We start from the raw sequence: 17,092 nt of genomic DNA, 5'->3' as shown, positions 1-17,092 counted from the left end.
AATGAAATTTCCCCTCAAACTTAAACTTTCCACACTTTCAGTTCGACGTTCAAAAAATCGTGAATTTTGTCATCAAACTTTTAATTTACGGAAAATTAAAATCAACATAAGAAACACTGCAGTTTTTACGGTTGAAATCGTCGTTCAGATCTAATAACATCACCAGTCCGGGGATTGTAAAGTGTACAGTATGTAGACATATACGGTGCTTGCGTGGACGCCTGTTGCGTCCCTTGACTGGTTGAGCTGGAACTAGAGCTGGAATACCTCAAATCCGGTCGAGAATCGTTGGATTGTTGATTCGGTTGTTGATATGATTGTCGATAGGAATTATCGTTACGATCTTGGTCATTCGATTGGTTGTAGAAGTAACGTGTTCGTTGTGGTTCGGATTGATGGTTATGTCCTCCTTGGTATGGTCCTCGATAAGGTTGTTGGTAGCGTCGATCACGCTGCTCCATAAATGCTGGTTGTTCGTAAGGTTTCATGTCCTTGTTTCGATGGTTCATGGTGAAAACTAATTCGCACAGAAGTTGTGACGACAAACCTCTTAAGAATGATTGAAAAATGACTGAGTCGAACTGGAGCTATGACCAGAATGCTCGTAGGAGTGATTTAAATTTCCTTTTATCTTAGCAACACTAGCAGTCAACATGTGAATAAATCAGTCAGGGCTGTAATCAGAATCACCATACACTTAAAATGATGATCTATTAGATATACAGATTCTTTTCAGCTGCGGATCTGGATTAGGTTTTGTTTATAAAATTTCTTATTGCCTATAAATCAGATTTGGAAAAGAGTTGTCGCATCAGAAATCAAGAAGAAATGGACTTTGTATTTCGTGAATGTACATTGTCCATTTGTGTATATTTAGATAATATTGTGGCTGAATTTATTGATATAATGGGATAGTAAGTGAAATCATTTACAGGCGGGTTGGATCGAACGTAACGATACAAATTTCCAGAATTTTCGCATAAAAAGTCTTCGAAGATATGGTTGAAAATGTGATAGAAAGAGATAGTCCTCACGCGTGTTATGACTATTGCTTATTCGAAAATTGTGCCTTAAATACTCACAACAAAACTGCAAACTGTGACCTACTTCAATGCACTTCTAGCAAAAGTAGTCCTGTCGACAGCTGCCAAATGGAGCACTATTTCGTATGACATGGTTTATACACTCGCCTCACCATGAAAACACTGAATATCACGCGCCAAAAGTTATCGGAAATCACACTTTTTTAGTTCTCTCTCAGCAGACCTTGTAAACAGGTCTAGGGATGTGAGCAATGCTTTACTTAATAGCGGCAAGCAATTCAAGCAAAAGTTATCATTTTCTACAGCTGTCAAATAGAGTACTATTTGATATGAAATCAACGCACTTCAAGCATGATTGTTACTCTAAATGGAGTACTGAAACTTGACAGTATGTCTGAAGTATAACTGTAAAAAACTACTACACACAATTTAGTAGTATATTTGGCAGCTGTCGACTGTGAACACTTTTGCTTGAAGGGTGTTGACACCACACATGCTTAAAGTGCGTTGAATGAAGTTTTTTTTTAACATTTCCATGTCACTTGTTGCTTTAATCGTATTTTCAACAAAGAAAAAGGAATTTCCCCTCAAACTTAAATTTTTCACACTTTCGATTCGAGTTTGAAAAAAAATCGTCAATTTTGTCATCAAACTTTTAATTTACGGAAAATTAAAATCAACATAAGAAACACTGCAGTTTTTACGGTTGAAATCGTCGTTCAGATCTAATAACATCGCCAGTCCGAGGATTGTAAAGTGTACAGTACGTAGACATATACGGTGCTTGTGCGGATGCCTGTTGCGTCCCTTGATTGGTTGAGCTGGAACTTGAGCTGGAATACCTCGAATCCTGACGAGAATCGTTGGATTGTTGATTCGGTTGTTGGTATTGGCGATTGCAACTATCTTTACGATCTTGAAGATACGATTGGTTGTAGAAGTAACGTGTTCGTTGTGGTTGATCGTATGGTTTCGTGTCCTTGTTTCGATGGTTCATGATGGAAACTGATTCGCACAGAAGTTGTGACGGCAAAGTTCTTAAGAATGATCGAAAAAAGACTGAGTCGAACTGGAGTTATGAACAGAATGCTCGTGGGAGCGATGTAAATTCCCTTTTATCTTAGGACCACTAACAGTCAACCTATGAACAGATAAGTCAGGGCTGTAGTCAGAACGATCTTACATTTAAAATTAATGCTAACGCTGTAGCCTCTATTATAGATACAAATTCGTTGTAGCGTAGCTGCGGATCTGGATGAGATTTTGTTTAGAATATTTCTTATTGCCTATTAATCAGATTTGGAAAAGAGTTGTCGCATCAGAAATCAAGGTGAAATCGACTTTGTATTTCGTGAATGTACATTGTCCATTTGTGTATATTTAGATAATATTGTGGCTGAATTTATTGATATAATGGGATAGTAAGTGAAATCATTTACAGGCGGGTTGGAACGAACGTAACGATACAAATTTCCAAATTTGTATGAAATAGTCTTTGAAGATATGGTTGGATATGGTCACATACAAATGTGATAGAAAGAGATGTGAATAGTCCTCACGCGTGTGTTATACTTTATGATCATTGCTTATTCGAAAATTGCGCCTTAAATACTCACAACAAAATTGCAAACTGTGTCCTACTTCAATGCACTTCAAGCAAAATTAGTCTACTATTTCGTAGAGTACCACTCATGCTTGAAGTCCGTTGCCTACTACCAAAAAAGTACGACTATAACTGGTCGTTTATAACCCAATTTTCAGTGTTGGAATAAGCCAATTACGGAAGTGGATGTGATAAAAATATGTCTTACATATTCTACGATCATTATTTTCTTAGACACTTTTCGTAAATTCACTTGGAATTTCCCACCTAAAGTCAGGCCGCAACCGACTTTGTTGCTTAGTTAGTGCTATTTAGAGATAAATTAATAGAGAACGTCAGATGTTTTAACGCTAAATCCGTACGTAAATGGCAAATGTCAACGATAAAGGCAAATTTATGAGAGCACCAAAATAATTAAATTTTCACTCAATGGGCTTTAATCAAACGAAATTCCGGTGTGTAGTGCATGATCTCCGGACTCCAGTAAAGTAATTAGTTTTAAAATCAGATTTTCTCTCAGATCAAAACAGTGGTCAAACAACGTCCTACCATTAAAATCAGACTTATATTTGTGTCAAAATGCCTCTATCCAAAATCTTATTACTCGGCAAATATAAGTCCGTTTCGAAAACTAATTACTTTGCTGTAGTCCTGGATATCATGCGCTACACACTGGCATTGCATTTGATCAGAATCCATCGAGTAAAATTTAATTATTTTTTCAGGTGACAGGGAGGACATACATTTAGCGTTAGTGTTATCCAAGGCTGTAAACTTTGGGGAGGTCACACAGACCGCCATATTATAAGATACGCGGAAACACACCACGTCTGATGATTTTACATACAAAAAAAATCGCCATATCATCACGGCGATGACAATCATCACAGTAGGTAAATTATTATATGAAATCAGCCATGTTATCATCAAGTGTGGTGTGTAACCCGTGAATCTGTATCTGCATGACCTCCCCAAAGTTTACACCCTTGAGTGTTATCGTCTTTGTTCTTAGCGGCGGAAAATCTGACATTCTCTAATTTTACTGAAAACAAACAGAAAATCAATATTTAAATGCGGCATACTATTGTATAATTGGTGGATCTCATGTGGTATGTTAAGTGATAATAACACTACAATGTTGAAGCGTTTCATGTTTACAGCATAAAATGTGGCTGATCAACATTTTGTCACATCTCGTAAAGCCAATTTTTCGCTGATAGACCAAAACTCTCAATATATGGATTGAAATAGTTATTTACATGACTAGGGATAAAAAGTTGAAAAGTAGAGTTTTCGTGTGAATTTTGTTGATCCGAGGCGAAGCCGATGTCAATAAAAACACTAAATCGAGACTTTTCAACTTTTGTCCCCTGCTAGCGAGCTAAGCTAGTAACTATTTTCCAATGTTATCAATGCAATGTAAAACACTCAACATACAGGGAACGTTAAATCAAAAATGTGTATAAGTTTGAAACAGCTGTTAATCCAATCTTATCTATATATCAATACAAATCAAATTACAAAATCAGCTGTTTCAAACGTGTACACATTTTTCACGGTGGGGCTGAACCAAATTTAAAGAAAAGGTAGGATAACCTCAACTTTTTTTTCATGAAATGGGTTCAGCATGGGTTGAGTGTAGATAATGTTCATAAACAATAAAAAAATTCACCAAACCGTGGTTTTACAGAAAGTACTTTTCAACTGTTTGTAGACTTTTTTTTAAATGCTAAACTAACGTAAGTATCCCAAATTTATTTTAAAAAATTACCAAAAAAAGTTTGGAAGTTCAGAAGTGGCAGATGTTGAGGAAAGTACTGTTAAGAAAATTGGTAAAATAGGAGAAAAACACGTCCTGAAACAATGGAAAAGCGGAAAAAACCGAATCATCAGCCACTTTGTGACGCAAAATTTTTTTGTATTTTTTTTTGTATAGAATGTCTTTGGTTAAATGTTTGCTTTTACAATTTTTACGTACAAGCGCAGAATGCACTTATGTACAGGGACTTGCGTCACTTTTACTCTTTTCAGTGTTTTTCACTGATAAGATTTTGTAAAATTTCACTTTTCACTATCAATCAGACATGTTATTGAGAAACATAAAAAAGTGAACGTATGTGGGAGTACGTTCACCAATGCATGTTCATTTCAGTTTGGTTCTGCTCAATTATATCTGAAGAAAAAACAGCGCCAAATTCAAATTCCCTTCAGGAGATCTATTTATCAGGAAGTTTAATTATCCACTAGGGAAGATACGACGGCAGTTGATGATTTATCAACACTTGCAGGAGAATAAACTTAGTGAATTTAGTTATCGCTGCATCGTCAGAAGAGAAAATATCGAAAGTAAAGAAGACAAGCTTTCAGAGCTACTTCACGATTTTCTCATGTCTTCTGTGCGTACGGTCTGGATCCCTCGGGGAACTGTCGAAAAATACAAACCTTGAGACAAAACTTTTCTTTTCAATCTGTTATACATGCACCACTTTTCACAGACGAGAAGCTTGATAGTTTATCGTAGGGTGGGAGCACCAGTAGTCGGACAAATATTGTTCTTAAATTGATTAAAAAATTTTATGAATGAACAATAGGTGGCCGCCTACTGATATAATGTCCATATAACGATATTTTTCGATGAATATCTTGCTCATTTTGCTGTTCGAAGTCTCATAAATCAGAGTTCATTGCATATTTTTGTCGTTGTTGTCGACAACACATGATACAGTCTACACTTGCAACTGGAATACTGTTATCAATTTGAGATTAACTACGTTTACGGTTTTATGTTACATATATTCTTCGTCTACGTCTACACAAGTCTATCGAAGTTTGTGTCGCGATATTTACTTAAAATGCCTTCATTTGAACCAATGAACCAACGCAATTCAAGCAAAAGTCATCATTGTCTACAGCTGTCAAATAGAGTACTATTTGATATGAAATCAACGCACTTCAAGCATGATTGGTACTCTAAATGGAGTACTGAAACTTGACAGTGTGTCTGAAGTATAACTGTAAAAAACTACTACACACAATTTAGTAGTAAATTTGGCAGCTGTCGACTGTGAACACTTTTGCTTGAAGGGTGTTGACACCACACATGCTTGAAGTGCGTTGAATGAAGTTTTTTTTTTAACATTTCCATGTCACTTGTTGCTTTAATCGCATTTTCAACAAAAAAGGGGAATTTCCCCTCAAACTTAAATTTTTCACACTTTCGATTCGAGTTTGAAAAAAAATCGTCAATTTTGTCATCAAACTTTTAATTTACGGAAAATTAAAATCAACATAAGAAACACTGCAGTTTTTACGGTTGAAATCGTCGTTCAGATCTAATAACATCGCCAGTCCGAGGATTGTAAAGTGTACAGTACGTAGACATATACGGTGCTTGCGCGGATGCCTGTTGCGTCCCTTGATTGGTTGAGCTGGAACTTGAGCTGGAATACCTGGAATCCTGACGAGAATCGTTGGATTGTTGATTCGGTTGTTGGTATTGGCGATTGCAACTATCTTTACGATCTTGAAGATACGATTGGTTGTAGAAATAACGTGTTCGTTGTGGTTGATCGTATGGTTTCGTGTCCTTGTTTCGATGGTTCATGATGGAAACTGATTCGCACAGAAGTTGTGACGGCAAAGTTCTTAAGAATGATCGAAAAAAGACTGAGTCGAACTGGAGTTATGAACAGAATGCTCGTGGGAGCGATGTAAATTCCCTTTTATCTTAGGACCTTCTTATGAACAGATAAGTCAGGGCTGTAGTCAGAACGATCTTACATTTAAAATTAATGCTAACGCCTCTATAATAGATACAAATTCGTTGTAGCGTAGCTGCGGATCTGGATGAGATTTTGTTTATAATATTTCTTATTGCCTATTAATCAGATTTGGAAAAGAGTTGTCGCATCAGAAATCAAGGTGAAATCGACTTTGTATTTCGTGAATGTACATTCTTCATTTGTGTATATTTAGATAATATTGTGGCTGGATTTATTGATATTGATATTATGGGATATAACTACAACTACAAAATCATTTACAGGCGGGTTGGATCGAACATAACGATACAAATTTCCAAATTTGTATGAAATAGTCTTTGAAGATATGGTTGGATATGGTCACATACAAATGTAATAGAAAGAGATGTGAATAGTCCTCACGCGTGTGTTTTACTTTATGATCATTGCTTATTCGAAAATTGCGCCTTAAATACTCACAACAAAATTGCAAACTGTGTCCTACTTCAATGCACTTCAAGCAAAAGTAGTCATTTTGACAGATGCCAAATGGAGCACTATTTCGTAGAGTACCACTCATGCTTGAAGTCCGTTGCCTACTACCAAAAAAGTACGACTATAACTGGTCGTTTATAACCCAATTTTCAGTGTTGGAATAAGCCAATTACGGAAGGGGATGTGATAAAAATGTTTTCTTTATGTGTCTTACATATTCTACGATCAAATTATTTTCTTAGACACTTTTCGTAAATTCGCTTGGAATTTCCCACCTAAAGTCAGGCCGCAACCGACTTTGTTGCTTAGTTAGTGCTATTTAGAGATAAATTAATAGAGAACGTCAGATTTTTTAACGCTAAATCCGTACGTAAATGGCAAATGTCAACGATAAAGGCAAATTTATGAGAGCACCAAAATAATTAAATTTTCACTCAATGATCTCCGGACTCCAGTAAAGTAATTAGTTTTAAAATCACATTTTCTCTCAGATCGAGACAATGGTCAAACTTATTAAAAACAGACTTATATTTGATGAGCGATAGGACTTTCAAAATCATGAGGTGATCTTTGTGTCAAAATGACTTTTTCCAAATTTCGTTTTGTCGACGATTGGTCGAATGACACTTATAGTGAGAAAACAATTTCTCTCCCGTGGGGGAAAAATTAAAACTTTTTTCATTTGAACTGTCACTTTGTTTATGTTTTAAAAACGAAAAACGTTGATCACACCGCGCACATATAGAAATAGTTGTTCCCGTTTCTCGTCAGAAAACAACGTCGTTCAGTCCGCTATAATCTCGCTGAAAGTAAACAGAAATGTCTGACCTTGAAATTTCAATCGATTGTTCTATTAGATACGACGAGGATTCATTGGATTTTGAATTCAGTGACAGTTTCGATATGCGCCTAGATGTGGAATTCAATGCAATGGTTAAGATGAAGATGAAGGCAAAGGGGGATCAATTAGGAGACGAGGAAATGACGACGAAGCGCTTTTCTAAATCGCCGACATTGTTGAGCTGGGTCACGCGTGCTGACTCGGTGGAAGCAATTTTCGCTAGGCAGAAAGAGCAGCATTTTATCGGAAAAGCATCCACTGAAATTACAGCGAGCAGTGGAGCTTCCGTCGTCAACAAAGATCGATTAAAGCGAATGTTGAAATCACCGACATTTCTCAGGTGGGATGCACTGGACGGCGATGCACCTAAAAAACCTTTTTAACAATAAACTATTACTATACCAATTATAACTGCAACGCCTGTGTTTTGATTCTTGATTGCGTTAGTGTGGTTCTTAGCGGCGGAAAATCTGACATTCTCTAACATTACTGAAAATAAACAGAAAATTAATATTTAAATGCGGCAACATTATTGTATCAATTGGTGGATCTCATGTGGTATGTTAAGTGATAATAACACTACAATGTTGACGCGTTTTCTGTTTACAGATTTGTTGCTGTTCAACATTTTGTCACATAGCATCTGTCAAAAGCGAAGCAAAGTTGACGTTTTCGTGTTAGTGGTGTGTGTGATATAATTTTTCAATGAATTTAGGTCATAATTCCTCTAGGTAGACTTCTATGCATAGCATCTTGTAAAGCCATTTTTTGCTGATAGGCCAAAACTCACAATATATGGGTGGCGGGACATTTCCACACCGTCAATATTGTCAGGAACGATATTATCGTTTTTTTGGACGATACTATCGTCCAAAAAAACGATATTATCGCCCAAAAAATTTTCATCCAGGACGATAATATCGTCTAAATTGAAAAATTCTAAAATATTGTCTGGACGATAGTATCGTTTTCTTGTCGATATTATCGTTCAAAAAACGATATTATCGTTTTCTGGACGATATTACCGTTCTAGAAAATCTAATGGATATTTTCGTTTTCTGTACGATAATATCGTCCAAAACGATAATATCGTTCTGGGCGATATTATCGTTTTCTTAAACGATAATATCGTCCAGGTCGATACTATCGTTTAAAAAAACGATAATATCGCCCAGGACGATACTATCGTTTAAAAAAACGATAATATCGCACAGGACGATATTATCGTTTAGTTTTGGGTGGTAATATTGTCCAGGACTCAATTTTACTCAGAGGTGCAGCAAGAACCGAATTCTCTTCCAAAATATCGAAAAACAATTGTCAGAGGAAATCACCTACACATCAGTGTTTAAAAAAGGCGTTTAGTTCGTCCCTAAATAATTCATCTTTTTACGAAATGAATACCAACTTTGATTGTACATAAAAAGCGTTTCAACACGCCGAGCGATCCGGCCCATTGCCCCGGAGCGAAGCGGAGGGCCGCAATGCGAGCCGGGCGCCGGAACGGTGTCGGAACCTAGGAGTTAATTTTTTTTTTCTCGCATCGTCTCATAATTAGTCTGTGTAATTTTTCTATATAAAATTTAAATTTACGGAACCAAATGAACCAATTTTTAATATATATTTGCCGTCTATAAAAAGGTGTTTATCTACAAGATTTTGTGTTTCGTCTTCAACAACCATCCAGAACGATAATATCGCCCAGGACGATATTATCGTCTAGAATTTTTATTTTAAATAAATTAAAAACGATATTATCGCCCTGGACGATATTATCATCTCAAATTTAAAAAAATAAATTAATTAAAAACGATATTATCGTCCCAAAAATTATCGCCCAGGACGATAATATCGTCCAAAATAACGATAAATTTGTTCAGAAAAAGAAAATAACGATAATATCGTCCAGCGGATATTTTCATCCAGGACGATATTATCGTCCAAAAAAAACGATATTATCGTTTTTTAAACGATAATATCGTCAAGAAAACGATAATATCGTCCTGAAAATATTTTAAGATTTATAATTTTAGACGATATTATCGTCCTGGATGAAATTTTTTTGGACGATAATATCGTTTTTTAGACGATAGTATCGTCTAAAAAACGATACTATCGTTTTTTAGACGATACTATCGTCTAAAAAACGATATTATCGTCCAAAAAACGATACTATCGTTTTTTAGACGATTATCGTCTAAAAAACGATAATATCGTTCCTGACGATATTGACAGTGTAGTTATGTCGCCTCATCCAATATATGGATTGAAAGCTAAAATATAGATTTGTTAGTCTAAGTATGGTTAGTTATCCTTGAATTAGTACCATATGTACGTGCAAGAAAACCAATTTTTTCTGCTTTTTGAAATTTAGTGCATTTATAAGGAAAAATTCAAATTTTCCTACTTTTGTTCGGATAAGCGATCGAAAAGGTGAAGAACTCTAAACTAACTAAAAGATGAAGACATCGCCTTTCCTGAATAGGATTGTTTTTAACACAAAAAATTTCTTGGCCACCAATATATCTCAATGCAATGTTTCGCGGTTTTGCTATTGGTTCAGAAATCCGAATTATCAGAATGCCTCTACTTTATAATCAGTGCTTTACTTATCATCACTTTGGGAACAACGCGTCGTGATAATAATAAGAAGATAAAAAAAAACTTCTCCTTTGACTGTTACCCGTATTGTTTCGGTATACTTTTCAGTTTACTTATTTTGCTGCAAAGATAAACCAGAAATGGGAACAACTACAGTGATAGAGCTTTTGAGTTTTGAAAACGCAGTATTTCGAGCCTACATTTTCTGGGTTTCCGTTCTAATTTTAAAAATGGCAATGATGTCTGCACTGACTGGTAGCCAACGGAAACGAAAGCAGGTAACAAATGAATATTAAAAAAATAAATCGAAATTTCTTGTTGCATTTGGTGACAATTTCAAAAGGTTTTCGCTAACGATGAAGACTATGGTTTCCTCAATATGGATGGAAAGAGCAAGCCATCGAAATTCGGTGATCCGGATATCGAAAGGATCAGGAGGTTGATTTAATGAATCGATTTCGATTTTATAACTTAATCTAAAAAAAAAACGATTTTAGAGCACATCGAAATGATTTGGAGAATTGTATACCATTCATGATATCAGCTTTACTGTACGTGCTGACGGACCCTTCCCAATTCTTGGCTATCAATTTGATTCGTGCGGCAGTCATTGCAAGAATCGTCCATACATTTGTTTATGCCATAGTAACGTTTGAACTGTTGTATAGTGTTCAACACTTAGTTAACTGATTCTTTAACTTATTTTGTTACAGTACGGTACTCAGCCAGCTCGTGGAATCTGTTTCTTTGTGTGCTATCTAATAACAATTTACATGAGCATAAGTACGGTCTTGAGCTTTTTTTAGCTGATTTTTTCAATCAATTTATAACATGGAATGCGGTTGACTTAAGTAAAAATAAATTTCTTAATCAATTCGAGGGACAGTCGACCGTTACGTGGAGTGATTCAGTCTTTAATTTTTATTCATTTTCAAAGAGGTTTTCTCGATTTTCTTGAGACTTAAGTCTTTTCCCCTCGGACCAATGCTCATCTGTCAGAAAAAGCAAGAAACAAGTGGTAGGACCTCCAACAATCATTAAACCTACATGTCTAATAAGATTGATCAAATGGAATCACCAAAAGTTTGAATTTTCACGCCTCTGTAAAACGGAAAATTTCTACATTATGTGTACTAAAGCGCTATTGCTGCATGAATTTCCTATGGTACTGTCGTCGCTTAGTTATTTCCAACAATATGTCGTTGCAATAACGCGGTTCGGTATAATGCCATTAGGATGAGGCGACATAACTACACGGTCAATATCGTCAGGAACGATATTATCGTTTTTTAGACGATAGTCCAAAAAACGATATTATCATCCAAAAAAATTTCATCCAGGACGATAATATCGTCTAAAATTATAAATTTTAAAATATTTTCAGGACGATATTATCGTTTTCTTGACGATATTATTGTTTAAAAAAACGATAATATCGTTTTTAAACGATAATATCGTTTTTTTGGACAATTCTATCGTTTTTTTGATGATACTATCGTCTAAAAAACGATATTATCGTTCAAAAAACGATAATATCGTTTTTTTGTCGATAATATCGTCCTGGATGAAAATATCCGCTGGACGATATTATCGTTATTTTCTTTCTCTGAACAAATTTATCGTTATTTTGGACGATATTATCGTCCTGGGCGATAATTTTTGGGACGATAATATCGTTCTGGACGATAATATCGTTTTTAATTTATTTAAAATAAAAATTCTAGACGATAATATCGTCCTGGGCGATATTATCGTTCTGGATGGTTGTTGAAGACGAAACACAAAATCTTGTAGATAAACACCTTTTTATAGACGGCAAATATATATTAAAAATTGGTTCATTTGGTTCCGTAAATTTAAATTTTATATGGAAAAATTACACAGACTAATTATGAGACGATGCGAGAAAAAAAATTAACTCCTAAGTTCCGACACCGTTCCGGCGCCCGGCTCGCATTGCGGCCCTCCGCTTCGCTCCGGGGCAATGGGCCGGATCGCTCGGCGTGTTAAAACGCTTTTTTCGCAATTCCGGTCCATAATCATCACCTTTCCATGCATCCATTTAATGTCGTTTTGAAGGTATTTATTTCACAGTGCGTTTTTGATTATTTTTTCGCATTTGGGCTTTTTCACATTTTTTTCGCACGCTACATAGCTTAGTACCTTTAAGAAAGACTAAATTTTATAAATAAAAACTTTGCACAGACCAGGATTTGAACATCCAACACCAAAATTCTTCCAAACACCAAGCAACGACCATAGCCATTCGGCTACAGAGTCACACAATTATACAGAACGTATTGTTGAAGCGAACATACTAAGCATTGACTACTTGATTTTATTTAGCGCGTCTCTATACATCACATTGCAATGTGTATATAGTGCAGGTTGCTTGATCGTTCAAATGAATTCATGTTTGCATGTGAATGTTTGGTAATATTTTGCATTGGAAAGGTGATTATGGCCCGAAATTGCGAAAAACGTTGTATCTACCACGGTAGGTATGAAGGTATTTTTTCGCACTAGATGTCGATCCGAGGCGAAGCCGAGGTCGACAAGACGTCGTATCTACCTTGGTAGATAAATAACTATTATGTACAATCAAAGTTGATATTCATTACGTAAAGAGATGAATTATTTAGGGACGAACTAAACGCCTTTTTTATATCATAGGGTGGATCCTAGCTATGTTACACAGTAGATTAATCTTTGTCCACTTCGGCACATCAATAATTATAACGACAGTATCTAAAGGTTGCCCACAAGGAGGAGTTCTACCACCACTGCTATGGTGTCTAGTACTGAATGAACTTCTAACCATTCTCAGCGACAGGAACTTCCAAACAGAGGGTTTCTCAGACGATTTAGCAATTCTACTTAGAGGAAAATTCACCAGCGTCCTGTGTGATTTACTTCAAACGGCTCTCGATATTGTTAGTGAATGGTGCGATGGAAACGAACTAACTATTAACCCGGGTAAGACAAAGATGATATTATTCACTAATAAAAGGAAAACAGAAGTTATGAATATACCACTAATTAAAGGAACACCAATACTTCTGGTCAACTCGGTAAGATATCTGGGTATTACCCTGGACAGCAAGCTGTCCTGGAATGACAATCTGGATGAACGAATACAAAAAGCCACTATCTCTCTGTGGCAATGTAGGAGAGCGTACGGCAAATCATGGGGTCTCTCTCCCAAAGTAATGTTCTGGATTTACACGACAGTCATCAGACCAATCTTAACATACGGATGCTTCCTTTGGAATCACATATGTAAATATCAACAAGTACGCTACAAACTAGATAAATTCCAGAGAATGGCCTGCAAAGCAATAACAGGATCTTGGAGATCAACTCCAACAGCTGCCATGGAGGCACTTTTGAACCTCACTCCATTGCACATTTTTATAGAAACCGAAGCCATTATTACAATGAGCAGGCTAACCAAGCAACAAGACAATCAGTTCAAGAACACCAACTATTCAAGCATATGGTTCAACACGATTATTGACGAACCTGATCTATTAATGCCCTCAGACAAAATCATAACAAAGCACAAATTTGACAGAAGGTTCAACATCCAGATCCCATCAAGGGAGGACTGGTTCAATGGGAAATTACCACCAAAAGGAATTGTCTTCTACACAGACGGCTCACTGATCTCGAAATCGGCAGGAGCCGGAGTATACTGCAATCACCCTAAGATCAAAAATTCTATTCCACTAGGAAAATGCTCGTCAATATTTCTAGCTGAGATAAGAGCAATCATGGAGGGCTGTCACGCTCTCATCGATAACAATATTACTGGCCAAGACGTATCTATTTGCTCGGACAGTCAGGCGGCACTGAAGGCGCTAGCATCAATCAGCTTTAAGTCAGCAGTAACGCTAGAATGCTGGGAAACTTTGAACAGTGCTACCACTATCAACCACATCAACCTAATATGGGTGCCAGGTCACCAAGGTATTGAAGGTAACGAAATCGCAGACGAGCTAGCCAGAATTGCGGCTTTAAGCACACCAATTGGACCAGAACCAATAATGGGCACGTCCCACTCATACAGTAAAAGTATAATTAAAATAATAAGGACAAAAAGATCCAAAAATTATTGGGACAGCATTACAAGCTGCAGACAATCCAAAAACTGCATCAACATATGCGACAGAAACTCAAAGTTTCTACTAAACGTAAGCAGAACAAGACTGAAAATCTTCACCGGCGTAACAACTGGACACTACGGATTTAACAAACACCTCACAACTATAGGAAAACGAACGGATCCAGGGTGTGATCTGTGTGGCCATCACACTGACACAGCCGAACATTACCTCTGCCATTGCCCAGCTTTCATCATGAAAAGGCGAAAGCACTTAGGCAACTACATCATCAGGTATAACCTGATCAAAAACATTCACCCAAGGGACATCCTAAACTACATTACTAGTACAGGAAGGTTCCAATAACCAGCAACTGCACTAATAAGTCATAGCCAGCACAATGGGCCCAAACAGAGGCCCCCGTGCGTGTTCTACCACGGTAGAACGGCTACTTAAAAAAAAAAACGCCTTTTTTAAACAGTGATGTGTAGGTGATTTCCTCTGACAATTGTTTTTCGATATTTTGGAAGAGAATTCGGTTCGTGCTGCACCTCTGAGTAAAATTGAGTCCTGGACAATATTACCACCCAAAACTAAACGATAATATCGTCCTGGACGATATTATCGTTTAAGAAAATGATAATATCGCCCAGGACGATATTATCGTTTTGGACGATATTATCGTACATACAGAAAACGAAAATATCCATTAGATTTTCTAGAACGGTAATATCGTCCAGAAAACGATAATATCGTTTTTTGAACGATAATATCGACAATAAAACGATACTATCGTCCAGACAATATTTTAGAATTTTTCAATTTAGACGATATTATCGTCCTGTATGAAAATTTTTTGGGCGATAATATCGTTTTTTTGGACGATAGTATCGTTTTTTAGACGATAGTATCGTCCAAAAAAACGATAATATCGTTCCTGACGATATTGACGGTGTGGAAATGTCCCGCCACCTGCCATTAGAAAAATACACGACTGGTTCTCTAGTCATAGATGTTAGCGTAGGGCATGATCTCACGGCTCTCCTTTTTGCAGACTCTACCTGCGTAGCAGATACAGTGATACCGTGTTGTTGCAATGACATCTTGCTTGAAATAATTTTAGGTGGTTTTCTTGCTTGAAATATCCAATCGACTAGAGAATAGAAAAAGAGAAGGGTTTAGAATATAGGAAACCAATGCCGCTTCGCCTCGAACCATTTACCATTCCTCGAACGAAAATTACCCTTTACAGTTCTTGTAGCATAAATAACTATTAAAAGCCCAGTAGCACAGCATTATAGACACATATTAGTAGATAACACCACATGAAGCGGGTACACATAATGTTACGTTCGATTCCATGGACGGGTTCGTTAGACAACCTTAAGTGATGGCAATAAATTTTGATCTTTTTCTTCCGTAAGACTAACTTCATTTTTTCCTTTCAAATTTTATGACCTGTTGATGCAATAACAGCTACGGTATCATCAAAATTTCATTGCTAAATTCATTCATTCAATATAAGTAATGGATTTTCGTATTTTTCGATCAATGAGCTCAGAATCGAATTGTAAAGTTTACACAAAATCCCAAACGAAATCCGCTGGAGATGTTATTTTATTTGATATATACCTCCCGTCAACGCTTTTAATGCTTTGCCAATTAACACATAACATTCACCAATGTTTTTTAATTGATTTGATTTAATATTCGCCCACTCTCTCTCTCCGTTTCGTTTTTTTTTTTGCTCTTATACTGAATTATCTAAGTGGTAAGAGTGGTATATGTGGCTAATTAAAATAACAAAGGTTTTAGCGTCTATGAATAGCGAATCAATCAAAATTCGCTACAGCATCGTTTGTTATGAAAAAATTAATTTCTCTTTTTATCAAAGAAATTTCAACAAACTCTTCATTTTGCATACTATTGAAGTGTTTACAGCTGAAAGGACATAATTAATGGCATTGTGACTATCAGTCTGTATAGTATATTGTATACGCACTACACGTGAGGAATGCACGTACGTGTCGAAACAGTTCTTTCGGAAATTTATTTCAATTTTGTCAATCATGAACAGTCCTGTACGTGTCGGTTTCTTTATGTTTTTTTCTTTCTAACAATTTTGTCCACTTAAGATGGAAATACCATGGAAGTTTCCTTGTATTACAAACTAATTCCAAATATTGAACAATAAGTAGTTCAGAAAGTAAGGTTCCAGTATCAGTATGGAAATGGATTTATTGCAAAAAGATCGTCATGTTCTTGGAAATCAATTTAGTTTTATGTTTCTCTGTATATGTTTGTTCCATGTAACTGTAAACACGAACTTTGACAACCCGAACAACGACAATTTCATCCACAGCAACGTCGCTTACGTGATATTTCATACAAATCGAGCAACGTCGCCTACGCGACTTACACAGAGATATTATTGAGGTTATGGTTCTATGGATGAAATTTGACAATTCATATGGCCTTGGAACAAACCTATTTATAATGGCAACCAAAAATTCATTTCTGATTCGCAGATAATTCATTCATGAGACTTCGAAGCAAGACAAATTTATTCCTTGTAGCATACTGCACTAGTTAACTCAAATAATCTGGCAACATGCCTTTCTTCCACGGCAGAGTAAAGGTCAACCAGGAGGAGCGCTGATTTGACT

At 36.3% G+C, this 17,092-nt stretch overlaps 1 protein-coding gene across 1 annotated transcript; it reads left to right on the top strand.

Annotated features, from left to right (window-relative positions):
* The first annotated feature begins 10,452 nt into the window (after positions 1-10,452).
* On the top strand, positions 10,453-11,217 carry LOC119072698 (microsomal glutathione S-transferase 1-like). The gene is made up of 4 exons (XM_037177969.1): positions 10,453-10,601; positions 10,667-10,761; positions 10,821-10,968; positions 11,037-11,217. The coding sequence occupies exons 1-4, from the start codon at positions 10,464-10,466 to the stop codon at positions 11,127-11,129; spliced, it is 474 nt and encodes a 157-aa protein (XP_037033864.1). The 5' UTR covers positions 10,453-10,463; the 3' UTR covers positions 11,130-11,217.
* Positions 11,218-17,092: the final 5,875 nt, after the last annotated feature.

This window comes from Bradysia coprophila, assembly GCF_014529535.1.
Source record: "Bradysia coprophila strain Holo2 chromosome IV unlocalized genomic scaffold, BU_Bcop_v1 contig_84, whole genome shotgun sequence".
Classification (NCBI taxonomy): domain Eukaryota; kingdom Metazoa; phylum Arthropoda; class Insecta; order Diptera; family Sciaridae; genus Bradysia; species Bradysia coprophila.
Note: the sequence above shows the minus strand (reverse complement) of the source record. Positions and strands in the feature narration are given on the sequence as shown.